This window comes from Muntiacus reevesi, chromosome 7 (assembly GCF_963930625.1).
Source record: "Muntiacus reevesi chromosome 7, mMunRee1.1, whole genome shotgun sequence".
NCBI lineage: Eukaryota > Metazoa > Chordata > Mammalia > Artiodactyla > Cervidae > Muntiacus > Muntiacus reevesi.
This window is the reverse complement of record NC_089255.1, coordinates 73868953-73884395: the sequence shown is the minus strand read 5'-3', so window position 1 is coordinate 73884395 and position 15443 is coordinate 73868953. Positions and strand designations below refer to the sequence as shown.

General features: G+C 57.5%; 1 protein-coding gene across 4 annotated transcripts in view; it reads right to left on the bottom strand.

The window, feature by feature from the left end:
- Positions 1 to 1050: 1050 nt before the first annotated feature.
- The window catches only part of PLEKHG3 (pleckstrin homology and RhoGEF domain containing G3), a 42969-nt gene continuing 28576 nt past the window's right edge, over positions 1051 to 15443 (bottom strand). For 2 of the 4 annotated variants that reach the window (XM_065940619.1, XM_065940618.1), the window contains 16 exons: positions 14517 to 14614; positions 13292 to 13361; positions 12974 to 13020; positions 12717 to 12867; positions 12503 to 12634; positions 12087 to 12269; positions 11774 to 11866; positions 11433 to 11519; positions 11191 to 11224; positions 10756 to 10848; positions 7899 to 7937; positions 7503 to 7522; positions 6739 to 7071; positions 6165 to 6278; positions 2821 to 4204; positions 1051 to 2407 (listed from right to left, as the gene is read on the bottom strand). In XM_065940619.1, coding sequence (XP_065796691.1) covers positions 1677 to 2407; positions 2821 to 4204; positions 6165 to 6278; positions 6739 to 7071; positions 7503 to 7522; positions 7899 to 7937; positions 10756 to 10848; positions 11191 to 11224; positions 11433 to 11519; positions 11774 to 11866; positions 12087 to 12269; positions 12503 to 12634; positions 12717 to 12867; positions 12974 to 13020; positions 13292 to 13361; positions 14517 to 14614 — 3609 coding nt within the window. In that variant the 3' untranslated portion in view covers positions 1051 to 1676. The remainder of the gene's footprint in view (positions 2408 to 2820; positions 4205 to 6164; positions 6279 to 6738; positions 7072 to 7502; positions 7523 to 7898; positions 7938 to 10755; positions 10849 to 11190; positions 11225 to 11432; positions 11520 to 11773; positions 11867 to 12086; positions 12270 to 12502; positions 12635 to 12716; positions 12868 to 12973; positions 13021 to 13291; positions 13362 to 14516; positions 14615 to 15443) is intronic. The other 2 variants (XM_065940620.1, XM_065940621.1) reach the window with 2 other exon arrangements.

Genomic DNA, 15443 nt, shown 5'->3' with positions numbered 1-15443 from the left:
CTCCTGCAGGTGATCTTCCCAACCCAGGGATCGAACCTGCATCTCTTCTGTCTCCTGTGTTAGCAGGTGGGTTCTTTACCTCTTGTGCCACCTGGGAAGCCCATCATCTCTGGAGAGGCAGTTTCAACTGGTCTGGGTGAATGAAACCTAGGTAGGAACCAGCACGCTCCTCGGCAACTGCGCAAGTGGCCACAGACCGTTCCAGGCAGCTGGTAGAACGTGGGCCAGACAGGCTCAGTTTCTGCCCAGGGAAGACTTCCTCTTGCCTCTGATACTTCCTTGACCTCATTAGACCAAGCAGACTCATCTTTAGGCTGAGTCTATCCTCCTAGGTCAGAAGACCTGCAAGACAGCTCTGCCACGGGGCCCTGCAGCCCCAGTTCTCCCAGGCTCCACACAAGGCTGGTCCACCAAAGGAAAGGGGCAGAACACCCAGTTAGAAATAGGGAGGCATTCCTACCCCTTGGGAATCAAAGACACTTTTGTGAATGAGATGAAGAATGAGGCTCCATCTCAGAAAACATGCACTTGTACCCCTCATCTGATACTGCAAGCCACCTAAGATATTCCTAGGCTCTAAGTTTAGAATCCTCACCCCCTAGGATGTCTCTTGGGAACCAAAGAGAGAGAGAATAAAAGGCACCAGTCACGGAAATATCTGCCTGTTAGAAAAACATCCCACCCTCCACCTTACCCCTTTCAATCCAACTTTGGCTTTTGGGAAAAAGAGCTAAAGGCTGGCATGGTACCCCCTGACCTTACCCTAGACAGAACGCCAGGCTATGGGTAGACAGAAGCCCACAGGAGTGCCAGGCTATGGGTAGACAGAAGCCCACAGGAGTAGAAATAACAGAGAAGAATAAGTCCCCTCCTGCACATTCTGCTGCCCCAGCCTCCCCCACCAGCACCTGGGTCTGTGGTTTGTGAGCATGGCTCCATATAAGTGCGTGTGAAAGCAAAAAGCCGAAGTCCCGCCTTCCCCTAAGACAGCTTAGGCACAATCAACCCTTCTCAACCCAGTCAGACCCCAGTAAGGAGACCACACACCGGTTGGTTGGTCAGCAGTGGTTATTACACCATTGGCAAATAATGAAATGTGTGTACATTAGCGACAACCACAGGGCCAGCAAGACAACACACAAAAGTACCTGAATAGAGTCCATGACATTTTTCCTGGGAGGGGAGAAGCCACACACATACACACACACACGCATACACGCACGTGCGCACGAGAACACTAACATACCACAGGATGGAAAGCAATAAATTATGGGCCACGTGCCTGCCTGGATCCTAAGAAAAGGCACAGTTAAAGAGCAAAGCCTCCCCAGGCCAGCTTCCTATGTGTCCCCTGGGTGGGCCCTGGGTCTGGCAGTGGCCAGGCAATGCTGGAGGCCTGAGCTGGGCTTGCTCTCCCTGGGAAGAGATGAGTTTAAATATCTGGCTTCTTACCAGAACTATATACAAGGAAAGTGGCCACACAGGCCTCACAGGGGAAAGGGGCTCGTATGGGCCTATGTCAAGTTGCCGGCAAGTCCCGGTCCACGGCAGGTGCTCTCCCAGGGGCGGCCTTTCTGAGGGTCAGGAAGGGGGTGAAGTGAGCAAGGTGAGACCAGCTACGGGCGCTGGTTCCTCCCTACCCCTCACCCGGATGATCCCCACCCCAGGACTCAGAGTCAGCCTATGGAGTTCAAGGCCTGGAATTTCTCCCTCAGGTTCCGCACTCTGCCCTGCTGGCTTTGGTCCGCTGGATCCCTGGGACCCTCTTCCTTAGGCCGATACTCTGCAGACTCCTGCAACTCCTGGTCCTTCCCCGTCTGGGCGGCTGCAGAGCTCGGTCCCTGCCCGCTGGCCGCCTCCAGCCCTGTGGCAGGGCCAGGCAGGGGCCCCTTCTCCATGACGATCATCCGCCGGTTGTCCTCCAGTGTGAGGTCTGCGGTGACATGCAGGGCCTCCCCTCTGTCAGGCTCACTTGGTGGAGACTCCCCAAGAGGCTGGGGCTGGGCCGCCTCTGGGCTCACCGGGGCCCTCCTGGCCTTGAGGCTGCTGCAGCGGCCCAACCTGCCAGAGGGAGCCAGCTGCGGCTCCCTCATGTTCTCCGGCAGCGAGCGGCTCCGGTTGACTGGCACTTTGCTGGGCCAGCCACCCTTGGTCTGGAGTGCCTCGTCCCGGGAGGCGTACTTGGAACAGAGCTCTCGGACATCGGGCCAGTTGAAGGTCTCAGTGTCGAAGGGGCTTCGGGGGCCGTGCCAGGCCCCTGGTGGGGTGGTCCTTGGACTGGTGGCTGAGGAGCTGAAGGAGATATGCCGTGGCGACATCTCCGTGGAAGAGCCAGGCCTGGGCGGGCTGCGCTCCTGGACCGCAGGCTGCTCGTGGTTGGAGAGAGGCGGCCCCGGCTTGCTCACACCTGTGGGGAGAGAGCGGGCCGCCTGAATCCCGGAGCGAAAGGACGTGAGGGCTCTCTGAACTAGCTGCGGCAGCTCCCCTTCTGGGCAAGGGTGGTTGCTGGGGTTTGGGGTGTGATGGGAGGCAAATCCCCTTTACCATCCGCAGCCCCCGTATCAAAGGGAAAATGGGAAAAAGGAAGAAAAGGTGGGGAACAGGAGTCAGGAATCAAAAGGAGACAAGAGCGTCTGCTCTCCTGGAAAAGAGAGGCCCATGGCCCCATGCCCTTGGGCTTTAGAACAGCTCCAGGGCTCACCTCAGCCCTCTTTCTGGTAGAGGTTCTTTAGGGGGTCACTTCCCCAGAAGCCAACTGGCTCCTAAAAGGTCCTCCTGACTCAGGCTTGCAGGAAGGGCCCCCTCCCCACCCTGTCGTACCTGTGCCACCGGCTGGTGCTCCAACCTCCTCCTGCATCAGGGGGATGGTGGAAGCCACCTTCTCCCACTGCAGCGGAGGCCTGGTCGTCACCGATCTGCTCTTGATCCGGAGGCTATACTGGCGAGCCAGCTGGTAGACCTTGTTCTTGACTCGCTCGCTCACGTGGCTATCCATCACGTGGGAGAGCTGCAGGATGTGGGGGTGCAGTGGGGTCACCAGCTTCCCCTGGGCGTCACTGCTCAGCTCCCTCACCAGCTCCTTCAGCTCCTGGGCCAGGTGGGTGGGGCTGCGGGGCTCGGTGGGGGAGGCGCTCTCTGGGGAGGCAGCCGCCGACTCCTCGGTGATGGCCGCCAGTTCGTGCTCCTCCAGGATAAACAGGGGCTCGTGCAGGTCAAAGCCATTGGCCTGGCCTTGGCCCGGGCCCTTCGGAGGGCTCCCCTTGGGAGACTCCATTCCTTCCCAGATCTTTACCATTTCCGAGGATGGGCGGAACTCAGCATCTGTGATAGGAGCTGGGTCCCCAGTGCCAGCCTGGCCTGGTCCTGGGCAGTCAAAGAGGGCTGCCCGTGAGCCCACCTGTCTCTTATGCCCCAGTGGAGCCTGCAGCTCCGGGTCTGGCTTGCGAAGGCTGTTGATTCTGGAGACCGAGTTTCTCACAAGCCCTTTGGGGATGAAGGAGAGGCTCTCCCGGCGCCGGACGCTAAAGCCTGCATCTTGGTGCTCTGCGTTTTCGTAGTACCTCTTGATTCTGTCCAGCAACTGCCGGTCTTGGGAGGAAAGTTTCGATTCCTTCGGGCAGGAAGACCTGTCTGGCTCTGCTGGGCAGCCTGGGCCCGGGGCCTCCATCCCATTGACAGAAGGTTCGCTCTCTGCGGCCACTCCCCCACTGAGGTCCGCTTCTGGAAGGAGCTGAGAGCCCAGGGAGTCTGTGGTGCTGCCACGCGGGGCCGGGCCCTTCTCACCACCCTCTAGGCTGACCACACTGCTGCTCCGGCTGGTCAGCCTTGGGGTCCCGAAGCCACTGGACTTGCCATCCTCCAGGGCCAGGCTGCTCCGCCGAGAGACACTGCTGACGAACAGCTCGGCAATGACGCTGGCCTGGTCCAGCACGGAGGGAGGCAGGAGGCTCTCAGGCTCGTGGGGCGCCCCCACCTCCTCTTCCTCGTCCTCGCTGCTCAGGGCCTTAGGGTCCTCGGTGCTCTCGGCCACCATGAATTCTGCCATGTCATCGGGGGGTTCCAGCCCCAGCAGCAGCTGGTGGGGGTCAAGTTGCATTTCGAGGGCCTCGTGGGCCTCTGTGTCTGAGGGCATCTCTTCGGTGCTGGGACCTTCCACAGCAGCAAACACCTCTTGTTCGGTCCCAGACTCGGTGTCTGGCTCAACCTGGGACAGCACAAAGGGCTTGCATGAGACAAAAACCTCCCTCATGGGACCTGTGGAATGTGGGGACAGGGTGGCCTACTCAATGCCTAGTGAGAAGGGGCTGCAGTTTAGGAAGGCAGGCAATCAGATTGAATAGCACTCAAAGTGAGGCAGCAAGGAGAAGATGGCTCTCAGCCACCCTGCAGCTGGGGTGCTGGGCCCATGTCCTCAAAGTCAAGGAGAATTCTAGAAATGCAGAGTGGCAGCACCTCTCAGCCTACCTGAGTGGTGCAGGGTCAGGGTGAGAACATGCAATACAGGGTCAGAGCCACGGCCCCAGGACTCCCCTTCTTCAAGCCCTAGTAGCTCCCCACAGGGAGGCTGTTCTGGGTTGAAACTTAAGCCTGAATGACTCCCCTGAAGGGCCAGGGTCTCCTGTGTGGGTCAGGATCCAGAGGGCAATAGGATCACATGCTGAAATTCTATCAGAGGGTAAAGATGGAGATCCGGTTCCTACCAGGCAGCCTTCACCCTTGTGCCCGACTCTGGCTTTGCCCAGCAGATGGCAAAGGAGGAAGCAAGGTCAGCAACTCCCTTCTGACCACATCAATGGTCATTTGAATCGTAAAATCAGCCAGTATAGGCAGCTTTCCAGAAGGGTCGTTAGGGAAAAGACAAGATAGCACTCTAAAATCTGAGGAACCAGAAGCTGATTCCAACCGTTCTAGTCTAGCATCTGCACAGCGGTACCCAGGAGCTAGGCCCACACTGTCCAACACAATGACTGCCAGCCACTCGTGATTCCCAAGCATCTGAAATGTGGGTAGTGCACGCTGCAAAAACTTCACACCGAAAAGTACAAAATACCTCATTAGTAGCTTTGATACTGACTATGTGTTGAAATGATAATAGTCTGGATATACTGGGTTAAATAATCCTTTACTGAGACTACTAGAATATTTAAAATTACACATGAGGCTCACATTGTATTATCATTGACCAGCACCACTCTAAACCCTTTTCCAATGTCACCCAGCCTATAAGTCTTGCCCTGGCTGTGAGGATCACCTTTGGAGGTCTAGATTTCTTGAAATTTTCCTTGTATCTCTGGGGAAGCAAGACTCCGTTGCATATAACCCACAGATAGCATTGGGCTGATGGTGGGGGTGGGGAGGAAAGAGTTCAGACTACTGGGTCACAGACCCAAATCTAACCTGAGCTCTGCCCCTTAGAAGCTGTGCAATGTCAGGCACGTCACCTAACCTCTCTGAGTCTCGATCTCCCTGGTAGAGCTGGTTCAAAAAACAGAAGGAAGAAACAGAACACCAGGCATATAGAAGGTCTCCAGTAGATATCAACACCTTAGTCCTTTGCCAGCTGGGACAAGCATGATTTAAATATCTGGCATGCTGGCAGGGCAGGGCCTATGCTCTCTGCAAGGAGGCCTAGCCAAAGGGACCTAAACTCTGGTCACTTCCAATAACTGTGTCCCTTGAAGAGACTGCATCTGCCCAGAGAAAGGGGTGCTGCCGCCACTCAGCAACTTTAGTCGTTTCCCACTCCACGACCCTATGGGCTGCAGCCCCCCAGGCTCCTCTGTCCATGGAATTCTCCAGGCAAGAACACTAGAGTAGGTTGCCATGCCTTTTCCTCCAGGGGATCTTCCTGATCCAGGAATCGAACCTGGATCTCCTGAATTGCAGGCAGGTTCTTTACCACAGAGCCACCAGGGAAGCCCCAGAGGGAGGAGTACTAATTTCTGATTCAGGGTTTTCTAATTCAGAGTAAGAAGCTGTCTGTCGCCAAGCCACGTGCCCATAGGCCAGACAAGTTTCCTGAAGGCATGAGAGTCCTGGGGAGCAAGATTCCCTGTCCCCATGGGCCTAACAGGAGAGCCATGTCCGAAAGTCCCGCCTACAAAGCTGGAGATCTGGGCTCAGGAGGGTATGCACAATCCCCATTCCACCTGCTGGCCGCTCACCTCCGGCAGGGAAGTCACAGACTCAAAGTTCAGGCACTTTTCCTCAGGAGTTGGAGACCGGCTCCTGGTCCTCCCGCAGCTCTTGGAGTCTTCAGACTCCCTGCGTTCCTTCCCCTGCAGCAAGCAGAGGGCAGTCATCAGCTTCCAGAACAACAGGGAGCTGGTCCCTTCTGCATCCCAACCCTGACAGCACCTCTTGAGGCCCAAGGGGGTTGGGCTACACCAAGATCCAGCCTTGGGCCTGCGCCATCCAGAGTCGGCCTGAACTGCCAAGTCTGGGAGACTCAGAAATCCCCACCAGGCATGCGCCCCTGGTGTGCTGACCTCCCCGCCACCCCAGCCTGCCCCATTAGTCATGCCCATTGAGTAGCATGCTGGTTAGCTCCAGTACTGGAACAACACATGCCGGGAGCTCACCAGGGCGTGACAGCGAGCCGGGGGTTAAGAAACACCATTGGCAGGAATGAAGGACCAAGGACGGCGGGGTGAGGAGAGCAGGGAAGGGGACTCACGGATGGGCATGCACGTGCCAGGGAGCATGCAAGGAGGAGGGGAGATCAAAGAGACACCTCACCATAGCGCCCCGGGAGAAAAGTAAAGCGTTGGCCCGATAGTGCCAGCAGTGGAGGGCGGCCAGCAGGGAGCTGGCAAAGTCGGCTACCTGCTCCGCCACTGCCAGGCTCTCCTCCTCCTCCTCCTCCTCCTCCGAACCTGAGGGCTCTGGCCTGGCCCCCTTCTCGCTGCCTTTGTGCCCTGCCAGGTCCTCCAGAGAGACCTGAAAGGCCTGCTCCTCCTCCTCCATCACCTCCTCCTGCTCCTCCTGGGCAGCCCCTTCGGCCTCCGACTGCAGGCCCCGAGCACAGGGGGGCTGTCCAAAGTCCAGGAGCGTGCCAACACTGCCCGCGTGCTGTGCAGAGCACAAGGCCCCCTCGTGACCAGCCTCTGGGCAACCCCCCTCCTCCTGCAGCTGCTGGGGTTGGGGAGGCTTCACGTCTACAGACACCCAACCTCTGGGCTCCCGAGCGGCGCAGGGGACTCTCAAGGTGGGAAGCTGGGCCTGGGGCCTGGGCAGGAACTCAGGACCCAGACAGGCCCTCCTGCCCCCAGGAGAGAGGGCAATATGAGAGGATCCAGGCTTGGGCCGGCCACTGGCAGGCTGCCACCCCAGGAATAGGGTACGGAAGGGTGCCCTGGGCTTATTCATCTCCAGGACCCTCAAGATAGAGCTTGGCACCCAGCAGGTGCTTGACAGGTGTTTGCTGAGTAAGTGACGATGATGAGGGCTGAGCCAGGCAGTTCCCCCCAACCTGTCCACAGTCCCCTCACCCCCGGCCTTACCTTCACTCTTGCAGCTCTGGCTGTTCCACCACCGCCAGGTCCCAGCACATGGGCAAGGGGGGAGGGAGAGGGGAGATCGGTGAGAAGAGCAAGCCCCCTTACACGGGCCTGAGGCCCAGGATCCCCCAGGAAAGGCCTCATCAGGGGCTCCTGCTCCCAGAATCTTCACAGGACTTCCAAAAGAATGGCTGAGAGCTCAGGAGCCCGGGGTGGGGGTCACTCACTCCTGCTATCAACCAAGGACCGGGAGACAGGGTGCGAGGTGTGTAGGGGGGAGCCCGGACAGCAAGGGTGAGACACCGTTCGCGTCGCCCCCACCCTGCCGGTCGCCCGCTCCTCCTGCTCAGCCTCACCCTAGGGCTTAAGGGGAGAGCCGACCACCCCTCCCTCACTCACCTTTCTCACTGAGTTGCCTGAACAGATGTCTGGTCGGCTCTGAGGAGGAGAGCAACAGGCAGAGTCAGGGCAGGCCGCAAACCGCCTGGCCCCACACTCACGGCGCCACCAGCCCATCACCAGCTCAAAGTCCACTCCAGCCGGGCCCCGGGGGCCCTGGGGCCTGACAAAGGCTGCCCTCTCGCCCAGTCCACAGGGAGACAGGGCCTAAGGCCACTGCCCGCCCCGGCTCGGGGGGCTCTGCTGCAACTGACAACCCCCCAGAACAAGGCCTGCCCACCAGAGCCTCTCTTAGGGACCCTGGCCCCCACCTCAAGCCCCACCTCCCTGCCCCGAGCACATCAGGGCATTAGTGACACCCAAGCCCCTTCACAGCGCCCCCGCTGGAAAGCAGAAGTTGCATCCGACTTTCTGTGGCCTTTAAGGCCTGGCACCACGAAGCCCCACTGCCCACTGGGGAGTGTTGCCCCGCTGGACAAGGGCTGCCCAGGCCCTGAGGATAGAATACACCCATTAGGCCGATGGTGTCAGCACCTTTCTGGGGACAGACCTGAGATAGAGAGGCAAGGATGAGAGGACAGGTCTAAGGAACCTCTCTACAGAGCCGTGCCCTTAGCCCCTACTGCCCCTGACCGCCTGGCATCAAGTGGCAGGCCCACTCTAAACTGGGAGTCAGAAGGGAGCCCTCCTGAGGTGTCTCAGCTGTCCCTGGACAGGAGAGTGTACTGAAGAACTGTTTTTTCTAAATGTGCACAGGCACACACACCTACACTCCACCTGCATCGAGGAAAGCAGACACCTTGTTGTTTTTAGAGAGAGAAATACAAAAGGCTCTACTCTTTCCATTTAAACCGTGTAATCAAGAATATTTAACAAGAATATTTAAGATGATGACAACGGCACCTTATTTACCCAGAGAGTGTACTTATCTGCCCATCCCAGCTCTCTGTAAGGACGAAGCAGAAATAGGTCTGGAGGCAGTCACAACAGATGACTGAGAACATGCCCTAACGCTCTTCCACTGGCCCGAATTCTCCCTCTCACTGAGGTCCTGACTGCTTTCACACACATTTCTTACACATTCAGTCAAATAATTTGTAACAGAAGAAGGAAGAAGTAAGAGCAACTACAGAAAAGCATGCAGACTAATAAGAAGGAACACCATTCAGTGAAAAGACAGAAGTGCTTAATTGCTCTATTGTGTCTGACTCTTTGCGACCTCATGGACTGTAGCCCGCCAGGCTCCTCTGTCCATGAGTTTTCCCAGGCGAGACACTGGAGTGGGTTGCCATTTCTTCCTCCAAGGGATCTTCCCAACCAAGGGATTGAACTCGTGTCTCCTGCTGCGTCTCCTGCATTGGCAAGCGAATTCTTTCCCTGATGGCTTAGTGGAAAGGAACCTGTCTGCCAATTCAGGAGACTCAGGCTCAATCCCTGGGTTGGGAAGATCCCCTGGAGGAAGAAGTGGCAACCCGCTCCAATATTATTCCCTAGGAAATCCCATGGATAGCCTATGGGTCACAAAAGAGTCGGACATAACTTAGCAACTCAACAACAACAACAAAACTAAAACACAGAGACAAAACCCAACTGTTTCAGTGTTTACAGGCTAAAACCTCAGCCTGGGGAAACTTCAGCTCTGAAACGGCTCATTTCCCAAGTGCCTCGCTTGCTGCAGCTGATGTTATGACAGGCAGTACTGTTATTACTGTCCGCACTGCCGCCACTTACTAAAGACCTCCACATATCAGAAGCTTCCAAGTCAAAGCTATGGCAAGTTAAGGGGGAATGTTAGAGAGATGAGAGAATTACAGAACAAAGGACAGAGAAGCAAGAAGGGCCAGAGACTTAGGAAGTAACACTCCCAGTTTGAGGCTTTTAACACATGGCACCAAAGACCTTTTGCAACCATGCCAAGTTTCCCTAAGGTTTGAGATCCACCAGGAACACCACCAAACAAAACACACAGAAGATTTCCAGACACTGCTCGGCTTCATCCTCCAGAAAACCAAACGTTTTATGTCAGTCCACACAATTGTTCAGGGGACCTGTGGGTCTTGCCAATCAAACCCCACGCACTGTGGGGATCCCAGCCAGGGCTCAGCTCCCATCACTACTTAGTTTTTCTCTTTAGGGGTCCCTGAGATGGTTCTCACCCCAATTCCCACCTCAGGTGGTTTGACAAGTGCCTGGCTGAAACCAGATCTATCCCCGGGCCTCAGACTGAATGAAGAGGGTAAAAATTGACACAGAAAACACACACACTCATCACTACAAGGATGAATAAAAGCAAGGTTTTCTCTTTTCACTAAATGCTTCATTTCAATACTCCAAGTACACAGCAACAAGCAGAGTCATGGAAGAAAACCCAGGAAAGGAGAACAGAACTCTTCCCTGAGACCCAAAGTAAATATTTCCTGTCTGGATCTGGTGCCACTTGAAATCCAACTCATTTTCCCCACGTCCTGCCTCTGCTGTGTTCCAGAAGTGGGCTGTGGACCATCCATGACGTCCGAGCATTACTCTGGCTGACTCCCAGTATTCCAAGTGGCAAAGGAGGAAGGAGTCAATTGCGGGGGTGCTGAGAAGGGGTGTCTGGAACAAGCCTTCCTAGGGCCTTGTTAAAGGAGAGCTGTCCAGCCCTGGGTATGCAGGAAGGGCCCAGAGGTGCCTGTGGAAGGCAGGAGGCTCCAGACACACCCATCCACACCGCACTAACCGCTCCCCCTGCCTCAGCCTTTCCTGGGCTTTCCAGAGAGGTGAGAGCGAGCCCCAAATGCTGCTGCAGAAGATTCATTCCCTGCTTGGTTAAAGGTTCTGAAAAGAAGCCTCTGTGCCCACAAAGTCCCTGCCTTACCAGACTGCCGGCGCCCCTGGTGCATGTGGGTGAACACATCGTCCTGGGAGCCCTTCTTCAGGCGCTCAGGGCTGTGGCGGTACCGATTGGGATCTGCACCCAAGAGAGATAACCAGGACTTTGGGATACCATCAGCCTTGGCGTGGACTCTGCCCAACCCCAACCACAACTCCGCTGCCCAGCCCAGCTCTAGGGCCACAAGCGTGCCGAGTTCTTCCATCCTCCCCCTGCACCAGGAACGCGAGGCACATAGCGTCCCGCCTGTCATCAGCACTGAGCCCTGGTCTAGCAGTAGACCCCCAGCCTTACAGAAGGAGCCTCCCCCATCCTCCCTGCTCTGTAGACTCTAAGTATCCAGCAAAGCTCCCCCAGGATACAGTCCGACCAAGAGACGAGCACCGTTAGGGACAAAGCGGGCAGGAAGGGTGAACTTACAATAGGAATCCATTTCCAAGATGGCTTCTTTGGCCTGGAAGGGAAGGAAACCCAACTCGTGGCTACCTTGCTATGAGCCATTTCTTCCTTGGCCCTGTCGCACCAGGGCCCCCCACAGGGCTGGTACAGAGGACCGCAGCACTGTGGTGGGCCAGGGTCCAGAAGGTGAGGCCCAGGGTTCCCCGGAGCTGGCTCTGAGGGACAGCCACTCCCAGCCCCCATCAGGCGCCCCAGAAACTCACCTTTTGGGGGATGGTGGTATGGTGGTTGTCCAGAATGAGCCTCTTGATGTGGTGAGTCCACCTCCGTTTCTCCTCCACCGTTTTGGCCTGGGAGGGCCCAAGAGAGAAGGAGGGGGTTACCATGACAGGTCCAAAGCCATCCGGCATGGGTCGGGCTTTGGCCTAGGGGGGCAGAGGCAGAAAGAAGGCTGGGGGTACTGTGAGCCTCCCTCAACTCCTCAGCACAAGCCCAAGAGATATCCCCAAGGACTTCTGCCTTCCAGGGGGAGACTCCGAGGCTCCCGCCACTGAGGGAGGAGCAGGTCTCGACCCAGCCTGCACCCCGCAGGCCCGCCCCTCACCTGGATGTTGTACTGCTGCTTGCCGTGCTTGTAATGCGTGACGGTGAAGCACAAGGACTCACGGGTGCTTTCGATCAGCATCAAGGAGGAACACTGGGGGGGCAGGGGGAGATGGCAGTCAAGCCCGCGGCGGGGAGCCAACCGGGGACCCCACTCCTCAAGGCTGTCAGGAGAGCCAGGGAGAGTACTCTTCAAGGGTGGAGCTGCGTCCACCCCAACCCGAGGCCCAGCCAAGTCTGGCGCAGAGTTGGAAAATGGAACCAGCCCGTTGGGAAGGCGGGAAGCAGGGGAGGAGGAGGTGTGGCCTGGTTACCGGGATGTGGCCCTTGTAGACAAAGTGGCCACCCCGCTTCTTGGTGATGAGCAGCACTTTGTCGAAGAGGAAGAAGGTCTTCTCGTTGCGCACACGGTGCACGCGGAATGTGCCCTCCAGGACGAGTTCCCCGTAGGTGGTCAGGTCTGGCCCCGTCCAGTTGAGGAGCAGAGACTGAATCTCCTACAACAGAAAGCCCCAAGCGCCAGGGTCAGGCTGCAGGAGACCCTGCTGGGACCACGCAGGGCCCCCTGGAGTCACCGTCTGGGTTTTACAGAGACATGCTGCACCAAGGGCTCCCCCCAGAGAAGCCCGTCTTCAAGGACACCACCCCTCAGCTCGCATTCCCTCTTCTAAGCCTCTTCCTGCCCGAGCACCCCTGCCTGCCGTCCCTCCAGCTCCCAGCTCCAGAGTACCTGGAGCCGGACCGCGTGCTCATGCCTCCTCTTCATGTCATTGATGTACCAGGCCACGCACGTCATGGTGTCAATGGCATCCTCCACCACCTCAAAGCCGTCCTCTTCCTCATCAAAATGCTTGGCGATCTCCTGTGTGGGGGACAGGAGCTGCGGCTCAAGGGCCCTGCCCCTCCCTCAGGCCCCCATGTCCTCGGGAGGAGCCCCGGGTTACCTGGAGCAGCAGGTGGTACTTGAGGATGCGCTGGACCGGCTTCAGGAGATAGGAGCCCAAGGGCAGTGAATGCTGCAGCAAGTCTTGCTGGTCCCGGAAGAACTTGGCCTGCTGCTTGTCCTGCATGCACTCGGTCAGGGCGGCCACTGAGCTGCCAGTGGGAAAGGAGCCGTCACCAGAGGGGGGTCTGGAGGGGGAGGTGGGGTGCTCTGGACTCGCCAGATGGCTCTGCCTCCCCCTCCATCCTAATTACTCACTTGGGGTAGTTATTGCAATACTGAGTGTAGATATCAAATTCTTGGCTCTAAAGAAAGACCAAAAACAGTGATTTCAGGGAAACTTGCATTTGCCTGTAAGCCTGGGTGTATCAAAGGCATGCCCCTGGGTCCCGGAGCACACTCTCCCCAAGCATCTGCAGATTCATCTCTGTATCCATCCGTCTCAGACATGCCATCCACCCAGCAGCCCCAGCGCCACCCCAAATGCCGTTGATATTCAAGGCAAGGCACCCAGCACTTCCCCTGGAGAGAGGCCCCTAGCAAGGCAAGATGGGGCCAGGACCCAGCCGTTCTTACCCTTTCCACAAAGCAGCTGGCCACGGCCACGGGGTCACTGTTGCAGCTGTCCAGGTCTCTGAGTAGCTGGCTGGGTGAAGGGGAGGTGCTCATCAGACCATGGACCACTCGCAGCCTCCGTGGTCACCAACACACCCCCTCCCCAACCTCCTGGTGCCCAGACACACACACATCAGCCCTGGTGTCAGTGAGCTCCGCCCGGGGCAGCAACTATGGAAAGGAGCCAGCACCGCAGCAAAGATGGGGGCAAAACAGAGCCATGCGCTCCACCAGCAAGAGAGGGAGAAGGCACACCAGTACCCACCTTGGGAGGGGACACAGCTCCTCTGCAGGCAGAAGGAGTCAAACACACAGAAGCAAACATTAAAGGAGGGAGGAGAGAGGGAGAACTAGCAAAGGGACCGAGGCCCCCAGTTCAGAAGGATGCAGAAAAGGGGAGAGGCAGGGTGAGTCCCAGCACTGCTTGTTCTGAGACGGGGGCATGAGAGGAACACCCGGCCTCCCCTCCTGAGCTCCTCCTTGCCCTAGCCCACACCCTCTGGTCCAAGTCTCTCCACCATCAGGCCTCTCAGCTTGCCCAGCAGGAAGTCCCTCTGCCATCCTACGGGGCCTGGGGCAAGGTTCCTCCTATCCCGTCAATGCTGCCCCCACAAGCTCTGCTCCTCCCGACCAGTGCCCTCTCCCTGGAGAGTCTGGGGGCCCTGGCAGCCACTCATGTGTGGTCTTCATGTAGCCCCTTTGGCCCTGAAGCAGCCCCTCGCCAGGCCTTGCTCAGCCTCCCTCTTCACTCCTTGCCGGGCTTCTATGTTCCCCTACCTAATGGATCAGATCACCTCCAGGGAGCCTCAGCTTCCCACAGAATCAGGGGGAAGGTGGAGAAGAATGAAGAGATCTGCACGTGGGGGACCAAGATGAGAGGGACGGGGGAAGAGCTTCACATGCAAGGGTGCAACAGTCCCGAGGGGGCGCTGGCCCAGCCTGGACCAAACATAAACACCGCCTCACACGAGCCCCTCTGCCCATCAGATAGCACACAGGCCCAAAGGCCCTCTCTCCTGAAGGGAGCTACTGTACTGGGAGGGACCACCCTTCCCCACTTCAGCGATGAGACCCTGGCCCACGTTATCACAGCCCCCGAGTAAGACCAGGCACGTCGGGGCTCCTCTCCAGGCCCTGAGATGGGGCTCACAGGAAGAACATGGGGTGTGTCAGGCTCACTCCATACCTGTTCAGTGCATAGATGCTTTCTATGTTCCCAAAGAGGGCGCTGACTTGCTCTGGGTTCAGCAGCCCAGGCGTATCAATGATCTTCAAGAGGTAGTCCTGCGTGGAGAGAGGCGTCAGAGCCCAGCCGCCGGCCCCCAGCCCCCAGCCCCCAGCCCCGGCACAATCCGGTCCAGTCCCATGGCCCCACTCCCCAACACGCCTCATTCCTGGGCTGCATTTTCCTGCTGTGACCATTTCCCAGGCGTCACCTACTGCCCTGGGACGGCTGGTTCCTCCTCACAAATAATAATACCCACTTGGAATTGCAGAATGTGACCTTCTTTGGAAATAGGGTCTTTGCAGATATAATGATTAAGGATCTTCAGGTGCTACCATACTGGATGTAGGGAGGGCCCTGAATCAAGTGACCAGTGTCCTTGTAAGAGGGGAGGACACAGACAGACTCAGAAAGGGCCGTGTGAAGACAGAGGCAGATACTGGGGAACACAGCTACAGGGCAAGGCACAGTGAGGGTTGCCAGCAGCAGCCAGGAGCTAGGGGAGAGCCCTGGAACACACTCTCCCTCAGAGTTTCCAGAAGAAACCAGCCCGGCTAGCATCTTGAGTTTTAACCTCCGGCCTCCTCAACCTGGACAGGATAAACGTAAGCATCTTCAGCTTGCCCTGTGTGTGGCTGCCTGTTAGGCAGGCCTAGGAAATGAGCACATGTCCCTCCAAAGGGCAGAGCGCTTCCTCAGCGGCAGCCACACAGTCACCTTCTCCCTTGCCCCTCCCAGTGTGAAACACCCGCGTTGGCCCTGCAAGGCCCTGCCTCTTCAATTTACAGAGGAGTCTAAGGCTGGGGCTACAGGTGCCTAAGACCCCACAGGCAGGAAACAAGAGGAATCTGGGCGCTGTGCAGGGAGGGGCCCAGAGCCAGTTTCTTC